This window comes from Hyperolius riggenbachi, chromosome 10 (assembly GCF_040937935.1).
Source record: "Hyperolius riggenbachi isolate aHypRig1 chromosome 10, aHypRig1.pri, whole genome shotgun sequence".
NCBI lineage: Eukaryota > Metazoa > Chordata > Amphibia > Anura > Hyperoliidae > Hyperolius > Hyperolius riggenbachi.
The window spans coordinates 232,172,878-232,195,708 of NC_090655.1; the positions used below are offsets into that span (position 1 = coordinate 232,172,878).

The window sequence follows — 22,831 nt, forward strand, 5'->3', positions numbered from 1 at the left end:
TACCTAATCTAACCTATACTGGGGGGCAGCTACCTAATCTAACCTATACTGGGGGGCAGCTACCTAATCTAACCTATACTGGGGGGCAGCTACCTAATCTAACCTATACTGGGGGGCAGCTACCTAATCTAACCTATACTGGGGGCAGCTACCTAATCTAACCTATACTGGGGGGCAGCTACCTAATCTATCCTATAATGGGGGGCAGCTACCTATCTAACCTATACTGGGGGCAGCTACCAATCTAACATATACTGGGGGGCAGCTACCAATCTAACATATACTGGGGGGCAGCTACCTATCTAATCCTATACTGAGGGGCAGCTACCAATCTAACCTATACTGGGGGGCAGCTACCTATCTAATCCTATACTGGGGGCACTTAGTTATCTAACCTGTATTGGGGGCACCTACCTACCTAGCTTATACAGTTATCAACTATACTAGCTACCTATATTGGAGGCACCTACCTAACTTATACTGGAGGCACCTACCTATCTAACCTATGCTGGGGGCAACTATTCTGGCTACCTATATTAGAGGCACCCACCTAGCTAACCTGTACTGGGGGCAACTATACTGGCTACCTATACTGGAGGCACCTACCTGGATAACCTACACTGGGGGCAACTATACTAGGGCACCTATGCCTGGCTACCTATACTGGGGGGACCGATGCTGAGTGCAACTAGACCTGGCTAACCTATACTGCGGGCACCTATACCTGCCTCGCCCTGGGTGCATTTTAGCCTAGAAACTGCACTGAGCACATCATTGGATTTGTAGTACTACAGGTCTCAGCATGGTCCAAAAATCTTTCACTATCGCTCTCTGTTGCATCTGTGGAACTAAAAGTCCCAGCATGTTCGTCACTCCTCCTCTCACTCCTAGATTTCCAGAACTACAAATCCCAGCATGTCCCACTGACCTTTATCCTGTTCGTGCAGCTACAGTTCCCAGCAAATATTATCAGCGGAAAATATGTTATCATTACCTCCCGTGCTGCCAGTTCCAGCAATGGCTCCTCTAAGCATCCTGCCTTTTCACTCTCCGAACCGGGATTAGCTGTGCATGCTCTGCTCCAGGCGTTTCTGCAAGATCGCCATCTTCTGGAGAATACGAGAACTGCACAGGAGCTCCATGAAGCGTTAAATGGACTGAACGTTAAATAGGAATGACATCTATTATTTTAAGTTTGTTTTGTACTTCATAAGTCATCAGCTTCAGAAGTTGTAAGCATTTTCTCTAATTGGCTGAGTAACCTGGTTGGGACCACAAGAGGTTATCTGTGTTTTATCAAATATATGAGTGGTATACATGGGCACAGGAAGTGTGTCCCCTTTATTTTCTTCCCTCAGTGTGAGCGTTACTGTTGGTTCCCCTGAAATGTTTGGCTTGCTTCTAGCTACCATTGTTTTATTTACAGTTCATGTGTGGAAGGCCCGGTTCACATTGGGCAATAAAGCCAAACGGATCCGGTAAAAGGATTCAGTTTCCGCTTCACTGGATCCATAAGGCTTGGTCTACATTGGCAAATGGAAGCGTGAAAACAGATCTGATCCCCGGTCGATCTGGGCGGGTAAGGGAGGGTTAAAAATTGAGTACATTTGAAATCGGCGCCGGTAGACTTGGGCGCAGGACACAGCCGGTATATGGCTTCCTGCTTCTGCACAAGTCCGGGCCGTTTTAATTACTATTCCCCCTCCAGGCCGCCATGGATGGTAGGGAATTAAATAATTCGGTTTACAGCTATTGCTGGAGGCCGAATTATTGTGATTTTTAAGCAACCTCGGCTCCGTCTTCTGATGGTGCCAACGTTACTCAATGAGCGCCGCTATAGACTGATTCCTATTATAGTCTATAGCGCCGCTGGCTGCGCCCAAATCTAGCAGCGCCGAAAAGCACTGCTCCATTAAAAGTTACCCTGGCTTCCGTCCTCAATTGTAGCTGAGCGGTAGGGAGGTTTTCTTCCAGACTTCTACCCGTCATGTGACTACCAGCTTCCTCGTTCCGGGATGAAGGAGGAAGCGTAGTCTAGTCACATGATGCGACTTGAGACACAATTGAAGCCAGAAGAAGACGGAAGCCTGGAAGAAATCCTACCTGCCGCTTGGCTACAATTGAATACGAAAGCCTGGGTAAGTTTTAACCCTCCCTAACTAGGCCCGGTTTGTGTCCCCACATCCCCCCAGATCCCCCCCTGTGGATTTTGGCCCTTGGAACGGTCCGTTTCTTCATTAGTGTGAAGAATGGCTTCACAATGGCTGTTCCTGTGTCCCCCTATGTGGTCTGTGTACAGTTAGCCAATGGGAGCAGCTTAGTGAGGGAGTAAGGGATGGGCACAGCATTTGCCACAGACTGAAGTCTCACTCCATATGCTTACCCACCCCACACACACAAACTACCTACCTGATGCTTACCCACCCCACACAACCAGAACCCAAAGATGGCCACTTCGGGATCTGACCAGCCAATGTGGGAAGTGGCCAGGTAATGCAGCCCAATTCAGGAACTCTGGTGACATTTTTGAACTTTGGCTGTTCAAAACACAGTGATAGGACCCTGTCGGCCAAGTCCCAAAGAAGGCTTTACTGGAGAAGGAGAAGCTGTTCTTCTGTTTCCGCTCTGCACCTAAAGCCCCTTCGCTTAGTGTCCTTTTGTCCCTCCAGCTTGGCTATCAGAGCAAGGTTCATGACAGATGCCCACCTTGCCCAAGTTCAGATAGCCAAACTTTGCAGCTAGCCCACCACCTCCTCTCCACTTGGCACTTACACAGCCCAGTGGGTGGAGTAGACGGGACAAGGAAGAGTCACCACACAGCTGTAGCATGTTTGGAAGAGAAGGAGCAGTGTTGGCTGCCTTTTCACTGGGTGCACAAGATCAACCTGATTCCACCACTCTATGATGGCTAATCCTCCTCTCCCTGCTTCCTCCAGCCCCTCTGCACAATATGTGGCTGGGATTTCCTCCTGTATCCACTCCACCTTCGGTGCTAACCTACATTCCCATGATTTTTCTGTCCACCTCCCTAACCCTTTTGCCTATGCATGTAGGCTGATTTGACGTTCAGGTAGAAACTATGGTACACCTGGCTCCTCTGTTCCATCCCCCATTCCCTTCAATCTGTGTATGGCTGGCTGCTCCTCCTGACCTCACTCCACCTCCGGCCCCTCTGTTCCATCCCCCAGTCCCTCCACTCACTGTATGGCTGGTTGTTCCTCCTGTTCCCTCCATTATGTGTCTTCCTGTCTCTCTGCTCTGTGTGTGGTGGATGTTCTTCAGTCTCCAGTCTCTCTGCTCTGTGTCCTGTTCGCCTCTGTCTGCAGCTGTTCTTGTCCTTCCCTTCGCTCATTGCCACAGTGCGCTCTCACCATCATATTCAGGACTTGGCCTTAGGGTCTTACCATTAGTTCTGGCCAGGTTAAATAGAAAAAAAGAGCCCATTGGCCACATTAGTCAGTCACTTCTCATATTGGCCATCCAGATCCTGAAGTGACAAAACTTTGGGATCTGGTTCTAACACACAAATTAAAAGTCAATTTCTAAGCAGATAAAAATAATTTTAAAGTTAGACATAAAGCAACTAAAGTAAAACAACATGTAAAAAGTTTTTACAAGTTTGCTTTTCTGCAAAGGATTTTGACACAAGTTCACTTTAAACAGTTTCCAGTCCTCCCCATAATAGCTGCCCCAGTACTGTACAGTTTGGTGGAAGAAGGTTTTCGGATGTCCAGGATGACATCAAAGGCGTGGAGAAGGTTTCGCCTGCAGAGTCCAAGCTGCAGTGACATCAGAAAGCATAGGAGGTACAAACTGCAGAGTGACATCAGTGTGCGGAGGAAGTCTGAGTGTGATTGCAAGGCCCAAAGAAGCAGTCCAACACAAAGCGCTCCTGTATGTGACATTTGCATGACTCCGATCAAAGTTGGAGCCTGCCTTGCCATCAATCAGGGGTGTTGACCAATAATCTGGTCTAAACTGGGGATTGGCCAATATTTTGTATAACATGAACAGAACAATTTGCACACTGTACTTCTGCTTGCTTGAAGATTTATGTGCCTACAATTTGGTGGTAACAGGTACTGTTGCTTCTAAATTGTATGCACCTGCTTTTACCTCAATCAAACAAGCAGAATTCAAACAATGTGTAGATTATTCTGTGCGTGTTATTGTATTGTGGGTGGGCGGCTGGCCAGCCATTTATCTGTTTACCTGTTTGGGTTGACACAAGCTTCGGGGAGATTATCTAGTGAAGCACCTTTATTTTCTTATAATATTAGCACATCATTTTTTTCATTAATTAAGGACAGAAGGCGGGGGAGGTCCAGGTGTGAGGCAGGCTGAGGAGGAGGAGGAAACATCTTGTGTCCTATGAGAAAGAGAAGTAGCCGATAGGCCCTGAGGAATACTTGCATATCTCCAGCTTGTGTTCCTGTATGCAAAGTGTGGAGCTATAATCCAGCAGGAAGAGGAATTTCCTCTCCTACACTAAACTGGCATCCCTATTCTTCACCATTTATTTGGGAATATATAGAATTTAATTTCCCCCAGGATTCATTGCCGGACACTATTTTCCACGACTCAGATTTGTACTACAGTCAACCTCCTCATGCAAACTATGTATAAACCTGTACTGCTCTTCACCTCTTATTGGCTAGTTCAAGTCACATGGCTACCGAAAATATTGGATATAGAAAAAAAAAAGCACATGGAAATTTGGTTGCCCAATAATCACAATACTTAAATATCAGTACTTTTATTTTACACTTAATACACTACACTACTGTATTATTATTAAATTGTAAAATATCAGTATTAAATACCTATATTTTACTATGGCTAAACCCAACACAGAACCCTCCTGCGTGATGCCTAACCCTAAACCTCCCACCCCACAAACTACCCAACTGACGCCTAAACCTAAACTCCCCCGCACAAAGTACCTGCATGGTACACACACACACGCGCACTCACACGCACGCTCACACACACACGCGCGCTCACACACACACACACACACACGCAATCACACACACAAACGCGCGCTCACACCCACGCGCACTCACACACACTACCTACCAAATGCTTACACACACACACTACCTACCAGATGCTTACCCACCCCACACAATCTACCTACCTGATGCCTAACCATAAACTCCCCCTACACAAACTATGTGCATGGTGCCCCCCCCCCCCACACACACACACATATATACTACCTACGTGATGTCTAACCCTTAAATCCCCCCTGCACAAACTACCTACCTGAAGCCTAACCCTAAACTCCCCCTGCACAAACTACCTACCTGAAGCCTAAACCCCCCACACAAAGTACTTACCTTATGCCTAATCCTAAACTCCCCGAACAAACTACCAGCCTGATGCCTAATCCCCCACACACAAGCTTCCTACCTAATGCTTACCCACCCCACACAAACTACCCACCTGATGCCTAACACTAAACTCCTCCTGCACAATCTACCTACCTGAAGCCTACCCCCCCCCCCCCCATACACACACAAACTACTTACCTGATGCAAAACCCTAAACTCCCCCTGCACAAACTACCTGCCTGGCCCATAATACTAACTTCCACCCCCCTGCACAAACTACCTGCCTGGCCTCTAATACTAACTCCCTCCTCCCTGCACAAACTACCTACCTGATGCCTAATCCTAAACCCCCCCCCCCCCCCCCACACACACACACACAAACACACACACACACACGCCTAACCTCGACCTCCCACTGGGAATTCGCTGCCCCTCCCTTCCACCACAAGGAGAAAAAAAACATAATTTTTCAGGTGCCGCCATAGACCCCTATTGAAATATTGGCATTGAGGCATAATTAGGTCGTCTGTGTTGCCAGCTATTTATCGGGCACTGTGGCCGCTCCGATTACCCTTCAATGCCGATATTTCAATAGTCGCCTGAGGCGGCGCCCAAACTTCTGGCGCTAGCAAGCACCGAAATTGCCTGCTTCGCCCCATAGCTATCACTGACACATGCAACCACCCCCTCCCTCCCAACCCCATCCAGTAATAATAATAATAATAATAATATTTTTATAGCGCTTTTCTCCCTGGGGACTGTTCTCCTGCGTTCTGCAGTCTCAAAGGCTCAGGAGGAGAGGTGTAGTTTTAGCCATTTTTTGAAGCTGTCCAGAGAAGGAGCCTCTCGCACTAGACAGGAAAACATCTGTCCAGCCCAGATCTTCCCAAAACCACACATGCCTTTTATTCACACTGTCATGATTGCTTCCTGTATACAATTGTATTTTGCAAAGCAACGTTTTAATACAATACATGAAATGTACAATGCAGCATCAGTTTGTACATGATCCCCTTCAATAGAGTTCAACAATCATCAGTATAGCTTCTCTTTAAACAGATCCAGTCCCAAGCCGGCATTAGTGATCCCATGACAGCAGAGATGGTCAGTGACATAACTGTGCCTTGCAGGGCCGGTTTAAGCAACAATGGGGCCCCTGGGCAAAATAAACCTGGGGGGCCCCCCAACAGATACCCCGGAGCAAAAATTGGCATTAAGGGACCTTTTTTGCAGCTGGTATAGTCAGGGTTTGAAGCCCCAATCGGTCGGAGCTCCACATTCTGGCTACCCCAGCCTGCATGGGGGACAAGGGGTTAAAAAGTTTCAGGTGGGGGGACCCCGCATAATTTTTTTTAAAAAAATTCCCACACTGTAAACATAAAAAAAAAAATTGGGAAATTAGGAAAAAAATGCCAGGGATCTTCATACAGCCATATTGCGGCTGTATAGCGATCCCTGGCCAAAGCGCTGCGGCTGTGTATGGACCCCCTGGAAACCCCGTCAGGAAATGTATTGCTCTTTTGATACATGTAAAATTACACTACCGTTAGGTACTAAAAGTGACATTTACCGCATTTAAAAGTATACTTTTTTCCTTCAAAACTTTAAAATCGATTTTCTCAAAAACTATAAGGTCTTTTTGAAAAATTGTTTTTTCCTCTTATTCCCAATGATCTCCTTAACATATCCTGCAAATTTAGGGTTTCTAGAATTTAAGGTGGATTTGCTATTAACCATTAAAGTCGGCTGGTTTTTAAATGTGTATTTTTTTTCCTTTGAAACTTTAAAATCGATTTTTTTCAAAAACTATAAGGTCGATTTGAAGTTTTTTTTCCTCTTGTAGCCACTGGGGGCCCCTACAAGCTCTGGGGCCCTGGGGCAGCTGCCTCCTTTGCCTCTATGGTAGCACCGGCCCTCGTGCCTTGCATGCTGATTGGCTCAGAACTGGACCAATCAGTAGAAAGTGCATTTTATTAGCCCAATTCCAAAAGCCATACAATTTTCATTAAATCTGCATGCAAGTAGGAATTATTAACACCCCACTGACCATCTCTCCCTGACAACTTCTACTCTGAAATGGCTTTACCCTCCCAGAACAGATGTTTGTTCTGACATTTAATGATACTGTCTTTCCACAATGGAGGGCATCTCATGCACACAGGTGTCTTTGTGCTCAATTTGCTAGTGGATTTCTCAGCAAGAAACTGTCACTTTACTGCTGCAGAAATGAATACTCCAGTGCAACTGTCAGTTGCCATGGCAGTGTAATAGTGGCAATCTACATTAATTGTAAGTTACAAAATAACCTCATGGTGCCTGTACACTTATCCCTGCTGCTTCTTGATGTGGTTTTTCTTTCTTTCTTTTTTTTATTTTGTATTTGCAATTCTGCATTTTGTGATATTTGTTTTTGTTTTGCATTTAACCTTTTTGGTGTGTTTTAAAGCAAATGTACACATTCGGATTATTCCACGGATACTAATGAGTTAATTTCCATAAAATGGTATGTAACCAGCTCCACATTTGTATGCTATTTCCATTGACTTGCATTGCATGCGATTTGCATGTCCATTGTGAAAAAAAAGTATACATGATGTGAGACTTTTTTTTTTTCTGCAGAAAAGTCAGAAAATTGCAAAACAACATGGCAAATGCATTAGATGTGCAGCGAACGCAAATTCACAAAAATGCAATTCGCAGATGAATTCTGTTTGAAAGGGGCCGTTGTGGCAGTCATGATTGGGTATACAGGGACAGGAGAGGGTTGATCCAAACACCTGTTCTTTGTGTTACTGCAGCTGGAAGGACCGCCCTACAGGGGGCAGCACAATGGCTAAGTCGTCATCACTCCCACCTAGCTGTCTCCATTGTGGTGGCGGAACACAAAGTCCCTTCCATACAACGTTTCCAGACACCACATACGTTCTGAATATTTGAGGGGCACAATGAAAGTCTATAGAAATAGACTTTCAGAAAAAATTGGACATGGTGGATTTCCTGCTGGTCCACCTCATCTTGGGCTCAATGACAGAAGATGGCCCAGGCAGGGACACATTTTGTCACCATGACCAGTAATTGGTACTTTTGTGTGGAAACCCTGATAGCGACAGTGTGGGAACACCCTGCACTGTATGATAAAGCCCACCTAAGACCACATAAACATAAAGCAGGGGTAGGGAACATATGGCTCGGGAGCCAGATGTGGCTCTTTTGATGGCTGCATCTGGCTCACAGACAAATCAGGAAGGGTTCATTCACTAAGCTGCACTGCTCAAGCATCAAAGCTTAGAGTGACAGTGCATGTAAAATTTTCAAGGTAGGCACGCTACTGCTGTAGCGTGCACTACTAACTTACTCGCCCTCCTCCCAAAACTAACGGCTGCTCCAATTGTCCCACCCTGTACCCTGTCAAGTCCAGTGACTTTGTAGGACGAGATGCTCGCTCTTTGATTGGCCCAATAGGCTGTCTGTCACTTGAAAGGTAGCCTATTGGGCCAAAGTGCAGGGATCTTGTCCTGCAAAGTGAATCAACCCCCAAGTCAGCTAGCTAATTGTACAAGCTGTTAGTCAATATTTCTTCTGTCTGGCTCTTGGAAAAATTGCTGATGTTGCTAAAACCCAAGAGAAGCTGAAGACGTGTCGGACACGTCCACTGCCCATGGATCAACTGTATACACATCACCATGGCAACAGAGACATGAGCCCTCTGCTGTGCACTGTCCAAGTTTGAAAAATATTGTATGGCTCTCACGGAAATATATTTTAAAATATGTGGCGTTTATGGCTCTCTCAGCCAAAAAGGTTCCTAACCCCTGCTTTAAAGAGACTGTACAAATACAAAGTCCCCCTGGGGGGTACTTAATTCGGGAACGGGAAGCCTCTGGAACCTACCGAGACTTCCCCTGTTCTCTGTCCCACGATTGGGTCACTCTGGCCCACGGAATGCACAGCCGACAGTTTGTCAGGCTGTGCAATATTTACCTTTCCCTGTTCCAGAGGGGGCGCTGTTGCAGCTCTCAAATAGCCGATCTCAGTCAGGTTCGCTCTAATGCGCAGGCGCAGGAGACTTGCCCCTGAACAGTAGAGCAGGGCCGACTGGGATCGGCTATATCTGCCTATTTCCGAGCCGTTACTGCGCCTGCCTGGAACCGGGAAGGTAAATATTTACATGCCTGCTATTCAGGGAGCTCAATCGCTGCCACCGTGGGATGGAGTAGGATGGGGGAAGCCTCGATAGGATCCAAAGACTTCCCCCTCCCGAGGCGAGTACCCCCCAGGGGCATTTTTTTTATACAGATTCTCTTTAAATACTGTATGAAAAAAGCAGGACATTGTCACCAGGTCTCCTTTGCTAAAAACCCATGCCAATAATAATGGATACAAACATTTTATTTTGACAGGCACAGCAGATCCATTAAAAATGTACATTGGATTTGTTGTAAGTTTACCAATATTGCAAAATTTGAACTCTGCTTGGAGATTAGAAAAAAGTTTTTAGGGGCTCAGAGCTCTATGCTATTACAAAATTTGCACCATTTATTGACCTGATGAAGCAGCTGTTGGCCATGAAACGCTTTGTCAGTGTTTGTGCTGAATGAGTGTGCTGAATCTTGTGTTCAGTGAATCTTTCAAGGTAAGCTAAGACTTATCAATTATTTTACATTGTTACTAGTTCCTATCTATTGTGATCTAATTTCTTTTTTCAGCACCTCTCGGGGTTTTTCTTACTGTTCCTGTCTCTGTCCTGCACTTTTTATGCAAATTTTAATGATGCAACATTTTTATGCATAACAACGAAGTTAACTTACATGAGATTTTATATCATTAAAGTGACTCTGAACAGTAACTAAAATAAAACATTTTTTTTATTTTAGGTACTGTTCAGAGTCACTTTAAATTAAAATTTTCATGCAAATTTTCTGCATTTCCATTGACTTACATTGATACGCAAACTGCATGTCTGTTGCGAAAAAAGCCACCAAATATTTTTCTGCAGAAAATTTTCACAAATGCAATGCCATTAACTTGAATTAGATGTGCAGCGAGCACAATATCACAAGAACACAAATTTCACATGAATTCTGGGGCCTAACTCCGACCTTGTGCGAGTTCCCTGCTGTATTCTATAGGCAGCACTGTGGCATAGTGATTAGCACTCTCACCTTGCATAGCTGGGTTCCTGGTTCGAATCCCAGCCAGGTCAACATCTGCAAGGAGTTCTCCCGGTGTTTGTGTTTCCTCCAGGCACTCCAGTTTCCTCCAACATCCCAAAAACATACAGATAAGTTAATTGGCTTTCCCCTAAATTGGCACTAGACTATGAAGCATGCACTACTCTCGATACATAGATAGACCTATGACTATGGTACAGACTAGACTGATAGTGATAAGACAATATACTCTGTACAGCGCTGCGTAATATGTCAGCGCTATATAAATACTAAAAAATAAATCATATTTAGCTAGACTTCCTAGTGTTTGCCATGGGCACTACCTTACCTAGATACGCCATGGCTCCTCTGGGCCATGCATGGTTAAATCTATGCATTGTTTATGGACAAATAATCCTGACAAGATGTGGACTTAACTCCGCCAGATTCATGTACCTCCGATATCTCAGCTGTCTTTAGACAGCAGAGTTCCATGCCCCGATCAGGAGGCAATTTCATTGGCTCCTGTGATCACTTGAACCAATCACAGTGATTATAGGGTAAGAGCTCTGGTTCCAAAAGGGGCAGATTATTTTTAGTATTTATATGGCACTGACATCTTCCGCAGCGCTGTACAGAGTATATTGTCTTGTCACTTAACTGTCCCTCAGAGGAGCTTACAATCTAATCCCTACCATCATCATATAGGTCTATGCAAGTATCGTGCAGTGCATGTATCACAGTCTAGGGACAATTTTAGGGGGAAGCTAATTCACTTATCAGTATGTTTTTGGGATGTGGGAGGAAACTGGAGTGCCCACTGCCTGGGGCAAACCCACGCAGACACAGGGAGAACATACAAACTCCATGCAGGTAGTGCCCTGGATGGGATTCGAGCCAGGGACCAATTTACTGCAAGGCGAGAGAGCTAACCACTATGTCACCCTGCTGTCTGATGGTGCCTTCCCTAGCCTGGCAAGCTCGGCAGCGAGCTCTCATACATACCTGTCCCTGTGAGGGATAGAAACCACTTCTTCCTCCACTGCAGATGCGACATACTCCTGGCATGTCTTTTCAGTTCTGATCACGATATAACATGTGATAGGGATCCAGGAGACCATGTCAGCGTTACAGTGCCACCCGGTGGTGATGGAAGAATCTCTTCCACCACCCTTCTTCCACCACTGGGTGGCGCTGTAAACCTGACATGGTCTCCTGGATCCCTATCACATGTCATATCATGTGATCGAGTCCTAGAGGACCTGCCAGAAGTTCAGAGCCAATGGGGTGGAGGAAGAAAAGAAGCCATCTGGAGCAGATAAATATAAACTCTTACTGCCATGCACTCATTTGGCTCCACTAGGCAGCCAAACAAGATATACCGACAGAGGCTGCCACTGCACTCGCAGCTTCAAATTAAGCATTTCGTTTAAAGCTGCCATTGGGTTAAAACAGGCTGTTCTTTAATATTTACCTCACTGAAACATTACCCGTCCTCTAATTATAGAGGGAGACATTCCAGGCGTCATATCTGTGGTGGCAAAGAAGTTCTGACAGCAAAGTAACAATTCCCAGACTGACGTGGAAGAGAACGCTCACCTGTGCAATTCTCTGATATCGAGAAAGCCGCACCATTCCTCACACTCTAAACATCGACAAGAAAAATAAATGGCTACCTATTTGAACTTTGTAGTGTTCACAAAGGTATTCTCTCTCTGAATCATTTCCCACACTCTGAGGGGAAAGGAGAATATTCACGTGCGTATGAATTCTCTGATGTCCAACTTCAGGGTGAAACATTTCCCAAACTATGATCACGGTAAGGGACATTTACCTGTGTTATATTAGCAAATTCTCTGCTGATAACTAAGCTTTGCTGATTGAGTGGGATATTTCCAGCACTCTGGACATCTGAACATAAAGGACGACCACATGTATGAATTCTCTGGTGTTTACGAAGGTATGTTTTCTCACTGAAACATTTCCCACACTCTGAGCATGAAAAGGGCCGCTCGCCTGTGTGAATTCTTTGATGTCTGTACAGGTCTGAGTTCAGCGTAAACCATTTCCCACATTCTGAACAGGAATAAGGTCGCTCTCCAGAGTGAATTTTCAGATGTCTAAGGAGATGTGATTTTTGGGTAAACCATTTTCCACATTCTGTGCATGAAAAAGGATATTCCCCAGTCCGAGATTTGTGAACTCTCTGGTGATAAATGAGGTTTGCTTTCTGAGCAAAGCATTCCCCGCACTCTGAACATGGAAAAGGACGTTCACCTGTGTGAATTCTTTGGTGTGTAAGAAGAACCGATTTCTGACTAAAGCATTTCCCACACTCAGAACATGAAAATGGACGTTCGCCGGTGTGAATTCTCTGGTGTCTAACAAGATCTGACTTTACAGTAAAACATTTCTCACAGTCTGTACATGAAAAAGGACGCTGGCCTGTGTGAATTCTCTGATGCCGAAGAAGATAGGACTTCAGAGTAAAACATTTCCCACACTCCGTACATGAAAAGGGACGGTCAACTGTGTGAATTTTCGGGGGTGATTTTTTAAAGTTCTCACATTCAGGTGAAGGAAGTGGTTTTTCACCTTTTTGTGGAAGAGTACATGATTCACCAGATGATGCCCCACAGTTAGCCTGATCAGGTGACCTATTTGTACCAGGAAATGTTTGCTGGATATTTGGTGTAACAGGATGTGATCTGTCAGAAGAATCCTCAGGATTAGAGGGATCCGGTGATCTGTCCTCGTGGTAAAGTCTGTGATGTGTATTTCCAGTAATGGGGTTTCCTCCTGGAGAATATTGTTCAACGCCATTATCTTCTGCATCATCATCTGGAGGTGAGATAAGACGTCCCTCCGAGGTGCTCCCCACATCCTGGCCATCTATTGGGGGGGAATAATAAAATTAACAGATGATGAATTTGACTGTTTTATGTTTAAAGAGAACCTTAACTGAGAGGGATATGAATATTTCCTTTTAAACAATACCAGTTGCCTGGCAGTCCTGGTGATCTCTTTGGCTGCAGCAGTGTGTGAATGACATACCTGAAACAAGCATACAGCTAATCCAGTCTGACTTCAGTCAGAGCACCTGATCTGCATGCTTGTTGAGGGGTTGTGGCTGAAAGTATTAGAGACACAGGATCAGCAGGAGAGTCAGGCAACTGGTATTATTTTAACCTGCCTGGCGTTCTGATAAGATCGCCAGGGAGGCTGCGGGAGGGTTTTTTTTTAATTAAAAAAAAACTATTTCATGCAGCCAACTGAAAGTTGGCTGCATGAAAGCCCACTAGAGGGCGCTCCGGAGGCGTTCTTCCGATCGCCTCCGGTGCCCAGAATAAACAAGGAAGGCCGCAATGAGCGGCCTTCCTTGTTTTGCTTCCCTCGTCGCCATAGCGACGAGCGGAGTGACGTCATGGACGTCAGCCGACGTCCTGACGTCAGCCGCCTCCGATCCAGCCCTTAGCGCTGGCCGGAACTTTTTGTTCCGGCTACGCTGGGCTCAGGCGGCTGGGGGGACCCTGCAGCGATCAGGCAGCACACGCGGCTGGCAAAGTGCCGGCTGCGTGTGCTGCTTTTTACTTGAGCCAAATCGGCCCAGCAGGGCCTGAGCGGCAGGCTCCGGCGGTACTGGACGAGCTGAGCTCGTCCAGACCGCCCAGCAGGTTAAAAGGAAAAATCCATATCCTTCTAAGTTTAGGTTCCCTTTAAAGCAGAAACAAAACAAAAAGGGTTAGAGTGAGAAATAGACACACCTTCCACAATAAGAAGGAGTCACTGAAGACAGTATATCCCATTCCCTAGTCTAATGTTTATGTGCTCCCAAATAGTGAACACTGCAAATCCAGCGCAGGAGATTTGGGCATAGCCAGCACCACCATAGACCGTAATATGAATTAGGGCTATAGTGGTGCACACTGAGTTACTTTAGTGCCGTCAAAAGACGGAGCTGAAGTTACTTTTCAAACACTGTAATTCGACTGCCAGCAATAGCTGGAAGCTGAATTACATTATTCCCCACTATCCACATGGACCTGGAAGGGGAATAGTAATTAACACCGCCGGGACTTGTGCAGGAGCAGGATAAGCCATATATCGGCTGTATCCTGCGCCCAAGTCAACCGGCGGTGATTTAGCTTGTACGCCCCAAATAGGTACTTTCTTCACTTCTCCCTCCAACCGCAAGTGGCACCTGTTTTTGTCCAGGAGGCCATCAAAGAGTTCACTAGGAACAGATGCTTTTTCTTAACCGTGATCATTGTGCTCATTATACCCATTTCAGAGAATACCAATACAATCACAACAATACTCTTCTGTCTTCTACTACCTACCTAGTACTTTCTGGCAGACAAGGGCTCCTACTGCCAAGAACGTACTTAGGACATTTTTTGTCATTTCCTGGTTTGTTTTCAGCAACCATCCACTGCTGCAGACAGCATGTAAAGCTCCTAGGCAATAACCTCTGGGTCTCTGATCTCAAGCAGAGGCTCTTGATCGCCTGCCACATGACCCCAAGCACACACAGTGGGAGAGACAGAGCTATAATCTGCATTCAGCAGCTGTAACAGTGTAAAAAAATATCCAACATCCCTTTAGACGGACTGTCTTCTCCAGTCTTCTGATTCTATGTGTATGTGAGTCCTTTCCCTGCACCTCTAATGGGATACAGGGAAGCCTATCTTTATGTACTCTTCTCCTGCAAATGTATAACTTGATACATCTGAAGACCCACAATTCATTAGCAGGACAGGGGGACACTTCCTATTGACTGTGGCTGCTACTGTCTGTTATTCAGCACACTTGTAGGAGTCCTGGGTTACTTTGAGCTTTTTAGTAGGAGGGCTTTTTGGTCTCTTTTAGCCCCCTTTACATTCCTAGTGGTTTGGGTCACCCCGAGCTGCTTGGTTACTCTGAGGAATTGTGCAAAATACTGCTTTATTATTGAGGAGTGTTCAGGACAAGTGGGATACACCAATACATATCTGGTATCGTTGGATTCAGCAGAATAGTGGCTTTTACAAACAGTAACATTTTTGTCAGTAAATTTATGTCTTTAAAAAAAACAAACAAAAAAACAAAAAAACAAAAAAAAAAAACAGAAATTTATTTATCATATTTCACTCAAAAATGTTGTTATATCTCCAGAAAAAGTACTACATTTTGTTTCAGTGTTCAAGCCCAATTCATTGTGGAAAAAACAATATATAATATGTCCTATTTCATGTTGGTTTTTTGTCAAAAATCTTATTTCGTTCAAAATGTCTAAAAGCTGCTTGGCACTGGCAGTGGATGTTCGTGTTTAGGACAAATCAGCTGGCAGGGAAGGGGTTAATAGGTTATGGTTTCCTTGCCTAATCCAGTTGAGCTGTTGCCTTCTAAGCACTCTTCCTTCCTTTTGGAACCTTCTAAGGGCTGGTGCACACCAGAGCGGGTCTGGAGTGTTTTTTAAAAACGCCTGCAGGGGGAAAACCGCTTGGCTAATGAAAGTGAATGGGATGGTGCACACAAGAGCGGTTGGTTTTTTTCCACAAACGCAAACTTGGGGGCTGCAGCATTTTTTAGATTTCTAAGGCATTTCTGCTACACAAAAACACTCCAAAAAACACTAGGCATGTTTAGAAAATGTCTCTAAACATGTTTAGAATCGCTCTGAAATCTGCTTCAAAAACCTCTAGTGTTTTTCAGATGTGCTACAGGTTTTTGGTGTGCACTGGGCCTAACTCTGGGCCAGTTGTTCCACTACAATCCTCATGAGCTATTTGACCATGATACACTTCCCAGCTGGCTAATACTTGGGCTGATTTCCTGATGGCGGTAAATCCATGTGTAAGTTATTATCGTACCTTCATGTAAACTGAGTGGTTTGTAGAAACTTTACTTTCTGATGCAGATTCAGTTTCTGCTCATCCAGTGGATGCAACAACTGCCAACCAAGGGAATCTGAAGTGAGAAGAATATGGAGGCTGCCATACCGTTTTTTTTTTCCTTTTAAACAATACCAGTTATCTGGCAGCCCTGCTGATTTATTTGGCTGAATTGGTGTCTGAAAAACACCAGAAACAAGCATGCAGCTAATCTTGTCAAATCTGACCATAATGTCAGAAACACCTGATCTGCTGCATGCTTGTTCAGGGTCTATGGGCTTGCGGCTAAAGCAGCGCGGCTTAATGAGCCGTAGTTTTCCCCATGCACACCTTACATAGCAGTGCGCACTGCCATGTAATCAGTGTGCCTTCCTTAGTTACACGCCTTGCTTCCTTAGCAATGCGCGAAGCAATTGGCCATAACATTAACTGCGGGTGACCCCGCTTTTGTGAAGTATCACTGCCGCGATACTTCACTCACGCCCGCTACCGCATGTAAAACTGGCCTTACATTCTGAGAAGATCTATGGACTCTTCTACACCATTCGGCAACCTGCACATCCAGTTGTAGAATGAAAAGGAAAATGTGATTTTTTTTTTCCGGCATTTTTACTCACCTATACAGATATCTGGAGAACATTCTTCCTGTTTAATTGTCCTCTGTATATCACCCTCCTTTGTAAACTCCCACTCACTCCTCACATACGATTCTTCTTCTTCCTCTTTAATTTCAACTTTTACAACAACATGGTCTTCATTCTAAAACAATGAAATGACAGATAACCTCTTTATAGGAAGCCGTGATGGATTCAGACAACACTGAAGAACAATATCTCATGTAGCATCAACTTGTGGAAATATAGAGAGAAAGTCAAGAGCCCCCTGTGCAGTATTTTAAGACCAAGAGTGACGTTAGACAAAGTATACAGAGTTATACTCACAAGTGTAGGTTACCAATAGGCAACCACTCTTTGGGCGGGAGGGGAACTTAAACCCCTCCCCATAAGGAGATGAGGTGCCACGATTGTTATGTGATAAGCAGCAGCTGCTCCTGTTTTCACTGAGGAAGTGGGCTAAGACCCACAAAACGCATCACAATTTTTTGGGAGTAAATAATAAAAGAATTTTGATGACAGTATCTTGCTGACTCTTCTATGGGAAGGTAAGTTTTACTTACCTGTTTTCACTGTGTTAACATATTTTAATCTGATAGGCACCTCTGTTTCACCCGTATACATATTTTGTAGCATCAACTCCGTTTTTAACTTTGGCATCAACCTACCTGACAATGAAGAGGAATGATGTGATCTTCCTGTATATGATCCTGGGAATAAAGCTGACTGCTTCTCCTATTATCCAGTGATGTGAGGGGTGGCTTTTTCTCCACCATGCTGTCCTGGTAGAGGTTCTTGTTTTCCTCTAAATACTGCCACTCCTGCATGGAGTAAACACAGTAACATCCCCTATAAGAACCTGACACACACAATGATACAGTCACCATCACAACACACCCCTTGCTGTTACTGCATAATGTCCCTCAACCCCTTTCAATTCATTTTAATGATCATCCATGTACCCCAACACTTTTTTCCGGGGTGCTGGGGGGAACCTGCCCCTGCTGCTGGCATCTGGAGGGTCTGTACCTCCTTGCTCTAGAGTGAAGAGGCAATCCAGCATTAGGGGAAAAGGCAGGGCCAGCACCAGCTCACGCGCTGTAGCTCTTCCCTTTTGCACACGCACCAGTGTAATAATAGTATTACACGGCGCAGCGTGCGACTGAAGGAGATCAAGGTGTCGGACAAAACTTTGGTTCACATAGGGTGATGCTGTGCTGGACCAGATTCAGCAATAAGTCCAAATGTGCCCACATCAAATTTACATTATGTAGTACAGGCAGGGGATGGAACTGCTGGCGATCAGAGTGTGACGCTGTGCTGAATTTTATCTAGCAACAGCACCACCTAGCAGCAGAAAGTTTTACTACGTTGGACATTGGAGCTATGCAGGAAAATGCCAATGTGGCACATAGTCCGACACTGGAGCGGAATGGCTTAATATCCAGCACTGCTCACCCTTCCTGTCATCAGTTCAATTATCTTTTGGATGACTTCTAGAATCTTCTTCTCCTTGTTTCTCTCAGGTGTCAGGGAGTTGGGTGCAGCCACTGTGATGGTGGGAGGGCCATGGGGGCGGTTGCTAGGGGTTCGTAGCCCATCAGGTGTCTTCTTCACCACCTCATAATCCTGTGTAATAACATACAGTAATGGCAGTCACCATGTGCATTCCCAGAATCCTCCTCACCTCTCCTATCAAGTGTATGTTTTATCCATAAATAAAATGGACATCATGGGCTCGAATGTATAGCATGCCGGGGTATGCATTTAGCGCGCCATGTGACGCGCACAAAGGTTTACGCGCGCAATGGTTTATGTGTGCTAACAAAGTTTTGCATGCGTTACCACTACACATCGCATGCATTGTGCCGCGGTAACGCGCGCATAACTGTTAGCATGCGTAAACCATTGCGTGTGAACCTTCGCGCGTGTCACATTGTGTGCTAAATGCATAGCATGTCCGTGCTATGCATTAGCACGGCTTTGTGAATCGAGCCCCATGTGACCCTTACACACTGCCAATCCCTTCTGCCCTCAGAAACGTGTTTTATTAAGAGTGATGGGAGTGGTGCCATGTGACAATTAGAGATTGCCATTGAGGGGAAAATAGTTCCAGCTTGCATGAAAAATTAACACTATGGAGTAACATACTACAGGGGAACACTATGTAATGAAGACCACTATATGGGGGAAGCTGTAATTGGGGGAGTACTATAAGAGGGAAGGTGGAAATGGGAGAGCATTATAAGGGGGAAGCTGTAAATGGAGAGCATTATAAGGGGGAAGTTGTAATTGGGGGGAGTACTATAACAGGGAAGGTGGAAATGGGAGAGCATTATAAGAGGGAAGCTGTAAATGGAGAGCATTATAAGGGGGAAGTTGTAATTGGGGGGAGTACTATAAGAGGGAAGGTGGAAATGGGAGAGCATTATAAGGGGGAAGCTGTAAATGGAGGAGAACTATAAGGGGGAAGCTGTATTTGGGGGGGGGGGAGTACTATAGGAGAGAAGGTGGAAATGAGAGAGCATTATAAGGGGGAAGCTGTAAATGGAGGAGAACTATAAGAGGGGAAGCTGTATTTGGGGGGGGGGGGGGGGGAGTACTATAGGAGAGAAGGTGGAAATGAGAGAGCATTATAAGGGGGAAGCTGTAAATGGAGAACTACCTATATGGGGGAAGCTGTATTTGGGGGGGGGGGGGGAGTACTATAGGAGAGAAGGTGGAAATGAGAGAACATTATAAGGGGGAAGCTGTAAATGGAGGAGAACTATAAGGGGGAAGCTGTATTTGGGGGGGGGGGGGGGGTACTATAGGCAAGAAGGTGGAAATGAGAGAGCATTATAAGGGGGAAGCTGTAAATGGAGAACTACCTATATGGGGGAAGCTGTAAATGGGAGAGAACATCTGTTTGAGCAATATGGGGTAGCAGTATAGGAACACTATATTGGTGGAGTATTGTATGGGGGACACTATAGTAGAAGACACTACAAGGGGAACAGTATATGCGGGAGCTCTAGAGTGGGTGACACTATGAATTATAATTGGAAGTCTATAATGGCCCCCCAGCACACTTACAACATCCACCACTACAGTGCTCCAAGCAGGTGAAGAGTTCTTGCTCATTTGCCTAGATTCCTGTACTTTTATTTTGTACTCATTATCTGGTCCATACCACAGACCGGTGTAACCAAGCCCACTTTTTGTTAAAACATGCAGCATCATTTCTTCTTTCACAGCAGAAAGCTATGCCTACCACATACAGAGTGATGTCAGGTCTGTGACCTTTCCAGACTTATCCTCACCTCTCCAGTCAGATGTGTGTTTTACTAAAGCACACTTTAATTGGAAAAAAGTGATTTTTACTTAAATGGGCCATCTTCCAGCCCCCTTCAGTCTGTCAGGTCCCCGTTTCCTTCAGGTCCCCACGCTTGTGCCGCTGCCGCCTGCTCAGAAAGATCTGCTGCACAATCGCAGTCCTGTCTGCACGCCTCCTCAATCACGCTCCTGTCACTCGAAGAAAGAATTGTACCGGGCATAGCTGTGACTAGAGCTCCAGTCGTAGATCTTTCTGAGGGGGCAACAGCAAAACGGAGGGTAAAAGGAAAACAGAGGGACCTAACAAACTACAGTGGGCTGGAAGAAGCCCCAACTAAGTAAAATTCCTTTTTTTTTTTTCAATTCAGGAATGCTTTAAGAAATATAGTAGATTTCATGTGACCCTCCCAGAATCCTCCTCACCTCTCCAGTCAGCAGGTAGATGATCTCCAGCGTGAGGTTTAGTATCCTCTCAGTCATGTGACCCCATTCCTTATCCATCCTCATTGATGAGGTCATGTGCCCTTTACAGGAAGTGCTTATCTGTGATGCAATAATAAACCGATAATTATCCATGCTGTAGGGCACTGGACATTGCTAGGATGGGATATATTACGTGCTGCACAACATGGTGGAGGTGGACTAGTATCACCCTTGTCTGCAGAGTACTGTTATCAATCGAATGGGTCCCTCCCCGTACCACTAGATCAGCAACCTAAAGTAAACCTGTACTTAAAAAAAAAAAGAGCACGGGGGTGGGGGTGGGGGGGGGGGGGGATGTACCTCGTGAGGGGAAAACCTCTGGATCTTAATGAGGCTCCCACTATCTTCCCCCTTCTGCCCCGATCCAGCACTGGCAGCCCCTGAAAAGTGTGGACTCCAAGACCATAACAATCCTGTGAAAGCCTCACACAGGAGAAAATAGCCGACACTGATCGGATCCGCTCTACTGCGCAGGCACGAGGTGTTTGCACCTGTGCAGTAGAGCAGATCTGATTGGGCTCAGCTATTTCTGCCTGAGCCTGATTACAAGCCACAAATGTGCCTGCGCGAGGCTCTCTCAGGTTTGTTAAGGTCCTGGATGGTTCATAGGCCCGGCCCAGAAACTAGAGGACAGGGGAAGCCTTTAGGATCCAGAAGCCTCCCCCTCCCGAGGTAAGTACTTCCCCGGGGCTTATTTTTTTACAGGGTTTTCTTTAAGCTTCTAAAACTTTTTATAAGTACCTCACAATATATTGCAGCGATAGGGCTGCATTTGGGGAGGCCATGCTATATATTGTGGGGGGTTATGCTCAGCAGTGTAGCAATGGGGGATGAAGGTGGTGTGACCGCACTGAAACCTCTGGACTAGAGGGGCCCACAAGGCATTCTCCTTTAATCTCTATTAGCTGTTTATTTGTGTTATGCTGGCAATGTTAAAGTGTACCTGGGACAAAATGATGTAAAAGTTTTATGCATTCCTTGAGCTTCCTCCAGCCCCCTCCACACAGATCACTCTCTCTGAGTACATTTGAAATCGGCGCCGGTAGATTTGGGCGCAGGATACAGCTGTTATATGGCTGATCCTGCTTCTGCACAAGTCTGGGCCGTTTTTCTTACCATTCCCCCTCCAGGCCGCCATGGATAGTGGGGGAATGAAATAATTTGGCTTCCAGCGATTGCTGGAGGCCAAGTTATTGTGTTTTTTTTAGCAACCTCGGCCCAGTCTTCTGACGGCGCCGACGTTACTCACTAAGCGCTGCTATAGACTGATTCCTATTATAGTCTATGGCAGCGCCGGCTGCGCCCAAATATACCTGCACCGAAAAGGACTGCTCCGCTCTCTCGCCGCCGTCTTCTGCCTCCTGGATTCTCTGGCAAATGTCTCATCATCTTTGGTCAGTCGGGACCAGTCAGCGCAATCGCAGTCCTATTTTGTGTGATCCCCGCCACTGAGAGCATTCTGCGCCTATGCAGTAGTACTGTGCAGGTGCAGAATGCTCCCAACGATGGGAGCGCAGACGGGCCGTGCATTTGCAGTGCCCCGCAACTTGCTGCAGATAACAGGGCATTTACTGGAGAATCCAGGAGGCAGAGGACAGCTATGAGGGAACGATGTGCATGGAGGGGGCTGGACAAAGTCCAAGGTATGTATAAAACTTTTAAATGCTTTTGGCTCAGATTTACTTTAACAAACCATACTCCTCCCCCATTTACAACCTCTGACACAGCAGCTGTCCTTGGTAGGTTTTGGTGCTCCATATCAGTAATGCATAGAGTGCTTAAAGGGGAACTGAAGTAAGAGGTATACAGAGGCTGCCATATTTATTTCCTTTTAATCAATACCAGTTGCCTGGCAGCCATGCTGGTCAATTTCTCTGCAGTAGTGTCTGAATAAAACCGGAAACAAGCATGCAGCTAGTCTTGTCAGATCCGACTTTAAAGTCTGAACCACTGAAACACCTGATGCATGCTTGTTCAGGGGCTATGGCTAATAGTATTAGAGGCAGAGGATCAGCAGGCCTGCCAGGCAACTGGTATTGCTTAAAAGGAAATACACATGA

General features: G+C 45.6%; 1 protein-coding gene across 1 annotated transcript in view; it reads right to left on the minus strand.

Moving 5' to 3' along the window:
- Positions 1-22,831, minus strand: part of LOC137534769 (zinc finger protein 271-like) — a 34,049-nt gene that overhangs the window by 10,871 nt on the left and 347 nt on the right. The window contains exons 2-6 of the mRNA XM_068256407.1: positions 20,712-20,831; positions 18,432-18,602; positions 17,642-17,794; positions 16,977-17,118; positions 12,461-13,378 (exon numbers count right to left, since the gene is read on the minus strand). Of these exons, the coding sequence (XP_068112508.1) occupies positions 12,461-13,378; positions 16,977-17,118; positions 17,642-17,794; positions 18,432-18,602; positions 20,712-20,807 (1,480 nt within the window). The 5' untranslated portion in view covers positions 20,808-20,831. The remainder of the gene's footprint in view (positions 1-12,460; positions 13,379-16,976; positions 17,119-17,641; positions 17,795-18,431; positions 18,603-20,711; positions 20,832-22,831) is intronic.